The sequence below is a fragment of the Zootoca vivipara genome, chromosome Z2 (assembly GCF_965207765.1).
Source record: "Zootoca vivipara chromosome Z2, rZooViv2.hap1.1, whole genome shotgun sequence".
Taxonomy (NCBI): Eukaryota; Metazoa; Chordata; class Lepidosauria; order Squamata; family Lacertidae; genus Zootoca; species Zootoca vivipara.
In genome coordinates, this window is record NC_142585.1 from 18,575,719 (window position 1) to 18,583,475 (window position 7,757).

General features: G+C 46.6%; 1 protein-coding gene across 1 annotated transcript; it reads right to left on the reverse strand.

Moving 5' to 3' along the window:
• Positions 1–219: 219 nt before the first annotated feature.
• RAB33A (RAB33A, member RAS oncogene family) lies at positions 220–6,420 on the reverse strand. Its single transcript, XM_035123134.3, has 2 exons — positions 6,000–6,420; positions 220–829 (listed from the first exon to the last, which is right to left on the reverse strand). Exons 1-2 carry the CDS (start codon positions 6,192–6,194, stop codon positions 377–379), a joined length of 648 nt encoding a protein of 215 aa, XP_034979025.1. The 5' UTR covers positions 6,195–6,420; the 3' UTR covers positions 220–376.
• Positions 6,421–7,757: the final 1,337 nt, after the last annotated feature.

A 7,757-nucleotide genomic window follows, 5' to 3' on the forward strand; every position in this document is an offset into this window, starting at 1 on the left:
TGCAGAAGTACACCACCTTGCTTGGCAGTGTAATCATAAATACTACCAGAAACAGCTAAGTCTATACTTCTCCTGAGTTAATAACAGAGTTGTTTTTTTTTCTATTAACCCAGCAATAAAATCAGTCACGCTACCCAGCACCCATCATCAGCAAAGGTGTTTATCACAAGGGCTTGTTCAGATCACAAACAAGCATAAACAAAGCTACAACCAAACCAGTTGAATGCCATACAAATTTTATTATTAACTTAACATTTAACTTAGATTGAGACAAGCAGGTCTTGATTCAGTTCATCAAGGGTCAAAACCATCTGCCCTTCTCACATACACTCACACACATACCCATTAAATGGTCAGGAATTGCAACCTCAGCAGTTCAGCAGAGACAGTTTTTGCTGCTCCCATCTGGCATAAGCGTCATTCTCGGTGCCTTCCCCTGCTGCCTCTCCATATCCCGATAAAGTAGAGACTTCTGGGCCTTCAGCCGGCAAGCCAGACACATGAAAATAGATTCCACATTCTGACTTTCTTTGGGGTCCTTGGCTGAGGTTTCAAACAAAAGCATATTATGTGCATCAGCAAACTTCAGGGCCATGCTGGACGGCACTTGGATCTGGTCCCGCAAGTCACACTTGTTTCCCACAAGCACTTTAGGGACAAGGGCAGGGACTGCATGGCCATTGCACTCCTCAATCCAGGTCTTAAGATTGATGAAGGAAGCCATCTTGGTGACATCATAGACGAAGACAACAGCATGTACATTGCGGTAGTAGTGCTCCACCATGCTCTTCCGGAACCTTTCCTGGCCTGCTGTGTCCCAGACCTGCACCTGTGGAACAGAGCAGAATTTCTGAAGAGTCTACAAGCCAGGTAGAGAGTACATTCATGCAGGATCAGCTCCAGCATTAAGAGTCGACACGGAAGAAGATCCATAGCTCAAGGCATGAGACCTGCTTTGCCTGTAGACAATCCCTGGTTCAATTACAGGTGGAGCTTGGAATGTCCCCTGCCTAAATCCTCAAGAGTTGCTCCCAGTCTTTGTTGATAATATTGAACTGGAAGGACCAATGGTCTGACGGGGTATTGGGCAGCTATCTATGCTCATATGAAGGTGCTTTTGGCAGGCTCTGGGCTCACCCATCTGAGGCAGCAGGCAGCCATAAGTTGCCACTGAAACAAATCCCCACAATGCCTATGCTGTACTGTCGGTTTTTTATTTCTAATAACGGCATGGAGCCAAGCAATGCCAGAGGCACTGTGGGAAAACTAACAAGGAAGCTCACAGACCCAGCCACTGTGTATGTGTGTGCGCGCGTGCGTGTCCGCATCCAAGACAGGAACCAGGGCAAATGAGCTCTGGAGGAAATGCTAGAATCTTTTAACAGCTGACAGAAAAATGTTCAGCCTCCATTTATATCCAGCTTTTCCTTCAGGAAGCCTAGAGTGTCCCACATGGTTCTTCATCCCTTTTTTAATTTTATTCTCATAACACCCCCGGTATGGCTGAAATTTCCCCCAATTCATCTTCTGAGCTTTGTGGCTGATTCATGATTTGAAGCTGGACCCTACTCTGACACACTTAGGCCACGACATTATCTAAGGTCATATCCACACCATTTAAACCACATGTCCTTCCCCTAATGAATGCTGGGAACTGTAGTTTGCCTGCAGTGCTGGAAATTGTAGCTCTGTAAACTACTGTTCTCAGGATTGTTTGGGAGAAGCTCTAACTTTTAAAGTGGTAAAAGTGTGTATTAGTTGTGACCTAGTTTAAAATATATGCAGATTTATAAACTGCTTCTCAAGAAAAATATGATGAAGGGGTATATTCAATAAAAATCAAATACAGCAGCCTAAAAGATTATGAAGTCAATAAAATCAAAGTCATTTAAAGTTTTTTCTACAATTATAGAGTTATTATTCCCTAATATGACCCATTTCATAGGTAGGGTCAGCCTTCTCCCCAGCTGAGACAAGGAGAGATTAACAAGAAGACATGGGCCTACTTCCTAGCCCACACCTTTCTTAGTTGAGTAAACATGAATTGACCTCCCTTCACCTAATCTTTTCCCACAACCAGCAATCTCTTCCCAATGTTAGCCTTTGTAATCTGGTCTTGAAGCCAAACAAGGCCAAATGGCCAATCTTTGTCCTCAGAAGGTTTTCTGAGGGCCTGGAGGCAGAGGAGCTTAAAGGAAACTGGGTCTGCATTCATGAGGCAATAGGAATACACTGCACTGCTTAAGACAGGGTGCCCAAACTTTTTTTCAAAGAGGGCCAGATTTGATGAAGTGAACATGCATGAGGGCCAACCAAAGTTGCTGAGCTTTCTTTATTATTTTTTAATAATAATAATAAACCAGGAGAAAGGTTTGCATGCAGATCTTGGTCTGCTGTGATGGCTTTATATTTGAAGTGACTTTTTCCACAGCCTGGTGCAGTTTGCCCGCAGCACTAAGCCAAAACCACAGTTAAGCATGAATGCACTAGTGCAGTGTTTCTCAACCAGTGTGCCCCCAGATGTTTTGGGACTACAACTCCCATCATCCCTAGCTAGCAAGACCAGTGGTCAGGAATGATGGGAGTTGTAGTCCCAAAACATCTGGGGGCACACTGGTTGAGAAACACTGCACTAGTGTGTGGGTTCTCACAGTAAAAAATAATAATGGCTGCTTCACTTCCTCCCAGGGTCATCCTGCTCCCATGCTAGTACCTGCAACTAAGGCATGCTCTGGCTTTGCATTACGGTTTGCTTCCTGCAGATAAGGCATGAACAGTAATCCAAAAGCAAACCTTGGCTACAGTTCATGGTTTGTATGGAGCCTCAGAGTTCAGACTTAACATTAAGCCAAACCATCCCTCAGCTATGGGGAATGAGAGCAACGGTCATTTTGACTGCGTGTACCCCCCACACTCACATTATATGGGGTTATTTTTAGAGAACATGTTCATGTGGTTGGGGGAGGATGCAAGCTTGCCATACAGAGGGTAACATGTGTGTTTACAACCCTGTGTGGTAGGAAAAAGCTGCTGTGGGGGGAAGGTTTGCAGTTAATAAATTGCAGTGAGGAAAGGGTCAACCTCCCTTTTCTAAACCAATAAAAAGAAAGAAAGATGTTTTTAAACATTACATCTATTTGGGCACTCTGGGTCAGAACCACAACTGCATGGCACCCTGACCACTGGGGTATCTGCAGTTTTCTTTAAAAAGGAGAAATGAAGAGAATGAGCTATCAGATGCAAAGGAAGGAGGCAGAGCTCTTTTACCCTTTGACAGTTGAGCAGGACAGGGAATAATGTTGACTGCAGCAGCTTGTTAACCTTAGGTAAAAATAACTGTCACTACACTAAACTCCCTCTCCTGAACAGAATTCCCTACCGTCCTGAACTGCACTTGGGAACTGTGGAGAGAAAAAGGAGAAAGGCGGACATGAGAGTGGTGGACAGGTCAAATGCTGTGGCTGAATGCTTATGAAATTGCTCTGTAGAGTTTGCAGTGTGGGGTTGAATCCCAAGAGCACCTGCTCTTTTGGAAGGGGCTGTAGCTCAGTTATGGAGCATATGTTTTCTATGCAAAGGGTCCAAGTCCAAGCCCTGGCATCTTCAGGTAGGGTTGGGAAAGATCCATGCCAAAACCCTGCTGGTTGTCCATGTAGACCAGCCTTTCCCAGCCTAGTGCCCTCCAGAATTTTGGACTATAACTCTCATCAGTGCCAGCCAGCATGACCAGTGGTAAGGGATGATGTTAATTGTAATCCAAACCACCAACAGAGCACCAAGTTGAGAAAGGTTAGTATAGAGGCAATCTCCTATAAGAGTTTTTGTTCTTTAAAGGTCTATGACTCATAGAAGCATATAATTGTAGAGTTGGAAGGGAACCTGAGAGTCATCTAGTCTAACCCTCTGCAATATAGGGATCTCAACTAAATCATAGATGGCAGATAGCAATCCAACCTCTGCTTTAAAAGCTCCGAGGAAGGAGAATCCACAACCTCCTGAGGGAGTCCATTCCACTGTCAAAACAGCTCTTACTGTCAGAAAGTTCTTCCTGAAGTTTAGTCAGAATCTACTTTTTTATAACTTGGAGCCATTGGTTCTGGTCCTGGCCTCTGGAGCAGGAGCAAACAAGCTTGCTGCATCCTCCATGTGACAGCCCTTAAGATTATTTGAAAATGGCTATCATATCTCCTCTCAGTTTCCTCTTTTCCGGGCTAAACATACCAAACTCCTACAACCATTCCTCATAAGGCTTGGTTTCCAAACCCTTAATCCTCTTGGTTGCCCTCTGCATACATTCCAGCTTGTCAATATACTTCTTAAACTGAGTATGGCATTAGTATGTAATGTATACTTTGCCCTGGAATTTACTGTAACTGAGCAATCTGAACACTTCTGCAGATGCCGATTTTATGATATCTAAATATTCTGGATTTTATATCTTTCTTCTCCCATCCCCCACTGTAAATATGTGTGCTCTCGACTGGCCTAACATTGCAAGGATGTAGCAGAGAGGACTGAACCAGCACACATATATCCAGTCCTTAATTCCTGGTGTGCAAAAGTAATCCAAAACGAAAACATCCAGAGTTAATAACAGCTTCAGAATCCCACAGTATAGCCAGTCCTTGTGCAATCACACAGAAACCTCAACAGAAGTCTGCATAACAGAAGCACTAGGGTTGAGTACAGTTTCTGGGCTGTGATGTGACCATGAGAATGCACTGAAATCTTGGCCCTGCTCATACCCCCCCCCCTTTCTACCAGTGTATCTCCCCCACACCTTGTCAATACTACTGGGAAGGAGGTGTTTGCTTCGTGAAACATGTGAAGTAGCCATAAAGAACAGAGCATCTGAGCACAGTACAGTTATGGAGGCTGGTTCATTCATGCATGCTAATTGATTATGGACATGGTAGTGAACTGCCTGTAGGAAGAGGCCATCACAGATGCCAGCACTGAAGCCAGAACTTTCATATCAGGCATAGCATTTTCCAGTGGGGAGGAGGGTGTCAGTTCACAGGTGCAAGTCATCAAGTAGTTGAGTAAGTGATGTAAATGCAATGAGCACTATGCCCTGGCCCCCTTTTTCTTTTGCCACTATAGGGCATCACAACCAGCTTTAGCAATCAGGAGTTGCCAAGCTGGGGGTGAGGGACGGGGAATGCTTCCACCACACGACTTCCAGACACCGTGGAGCCCTAAACACTTGTAATTTTAGAAAATAGCCACTGTGAAATTAATCCCCCAACCTTCAGAAGGACCTAGAGCCAAAATGATGTAAGTAGTTAGGGAGAATATATATGCAACACAGACTCAGCCATTGGTCTGTCTATACTGAATAGCAGAGCCTATCCAGGGTTGCAGGCCGGGTTCTTTCTTCCAGCTTTATAAAGGATTGAACCTGGGACCTTCTGCATGCAAAGCAGGAGCTCTACCTCAGATTCATGGCCCTTCAAATCCTTACTTAGTTTACTGGGCCAGTCCCCGTTTTGCTATCTCTCCCTTCCTCATCATTTCCCACCCAATAGGGTTTGTGTGAGCATATTAAGATGGTGGTGGTGAGAACAGCACCAGGATTCGGATTAGACAAAATATATACATCTTACACATTGTGCCTTAAGAAGCTTGTAGTTCAGGGTGGATTGCCTACTGTTGCTCATCCTCTACCCAAGCCTGTATTATACTGGTTTCCTGTTACTCTCCCAAGACCAAACAGGGTTCTATAGCCTGCTTCTATGGGAGTCCATCGATTTTTTTGCTCCCCGGCTCTCCTCACCTCCATGGGGCGCCCTACATCCTTTCAGACATGGCAGCAATAGAAGACGAGCGGAGCTTTCAGAAGCAGCATCCTCAATTAGGGTTGCTAAAAAAAAACCACCCCGCTAACAACAGACGAAACCACCTGGAAGGAGGACCCGGTTCCCAGAAAAGGCTGTGTGCACCAGGCCCGGCTCCCCCGCTCTTTCCCTCTTCCCTCCCTGCTTTTCTTCCTGCTGTACCTTGATGTGCTCTCCCTCGATCTCCACCGCCTTCTCCCTGAAGTCCACGCCGATGGTGGCTTCGGTGTTGGCCGGGAAGGCTCCCCCGCAGAAGCGCACAGTCAGGCAGGTCTTGCCCACGTTGGAGTCGCCAATGACGATGATCTTGAAGATGCGCGTCTGAACGGACTGCTCCATCGAGGTTTCCAGCTCCATTCTGGGAGGACACGCCGCCAGCGCTGGCTAGCAGGCTAGGCGAGGACAAGGCTCGGCTTTTCCGTAGCGCGAGAGCGTAGCGGAGGAACACGCCGCGCCAAAGGAACAAATAAGAAAACCCAACGAAGGCAGTACTCGACGGGAAAGCTCAGGGTTGGCTCAGTACGGCCGGCATGGCGACCGGGGCGAAACACAGCTCCCTGCCTACTACCAGGCTCCAAGCTGTCGGTCCAGCCAGCCGCATTTAAGCGATGAGTCGCAACTGCGGGAGCACCCTCGAGTCACCGGCCAGGAGCCGCCCATCGCTCCGCGCTTTCATTGGTTGCCGACACCCAGCTGGCTTCCAGCGCACAGCCCCCAAAGGCGGAGCCTTAGCAGCACCCCACCGGCGCCTTGTGTTGCGCTTAGCCAACTACAGTAGAAGGCAGGACGCGGGAAACCAATAGCCTAAGCCTGGGTGGCCCCCACTTGCTTGCCGGCTCTCTCGCTCCCAACTGTTCATCCCCTGCTGCGCATGGAAATGTGCTCATTTCCTTAGCTCTTGCTCACATCTGAGACGTGGAGTGCGTGGTGACCCACGTTCTGCTGCTCAAAGGAATGTAAAAACAATTACATAGCTGTCAAGTTTTCCCTTTTCTCGCGAGGAAGCCTATTCAGCATAAGGGAATTTCCCTTTAAAAAAGGGAGAACTTGACAGCAATGAAACAATTAGAATAGGAGACACGTACGGAGGCCTCGCATGTTTACAGTGATGGAACACATGCTGCCTAAACAACGCGCTCCAATGTCGGCGAGGGCTGTATTGCTGAGAATGTCGGGATAGGACTGGGAAGATCCAGGCTAAAATCGTCACTCATGAAGCTAACTTGACCTTGGGCTAGTCCAGCGAAAATGGTGCTTCTTGGACTTCAGCTCCCATCATCCCTGACTTTGGTCCATGCTTGCTGGGGCTGATGGGAATCTGCATCCCAACATCTGGAGGGCTCCACATTGACTAGCCCTGGCCAGTGGCCTACCTGGGGTCCCTTGTGCCCTTGGCAAGGAGCTACATATGCCTCCCCCCACACACACACCAGAAAAAGAAACTTGATCCAACACAGAAGATTCAATGGCAAATGCTCTCAGGCTAGGCTGCAATCTTAACGCCATTTACCTGGGACTAAGATCCACTGAACTCTCTGAGATTTGGTTAGGATTTTACTGTTAGCGTGGATAAGATTGTGCTGCAAAGTTGTCATCTTTAAACATGTTTACCCATAAGTGAATCCAATGTGAATTCTGTTGGATTTGTTGGTCTATAAGTAGCGACTAACCAAATGGAATATAACTGGTTGGCATCTGTCTGTCTTGGGCAACAATGGAGGAGTGCACCTTTGGGTGTGAAGTCAAAAGGTTGCAGTGCTATGGCTGTAGAGACTAATGCAGGAGAGACATGTTTTGTTGCAGCTGGGGCAGATGAATATAATTAATTGTGCAGTATTCATAAGATAATCAGAAACAATAATAAAACCATGGGCAAGTGGTTCTCAGTTCTAACTGAATAAGATTCACCTCAGATATACT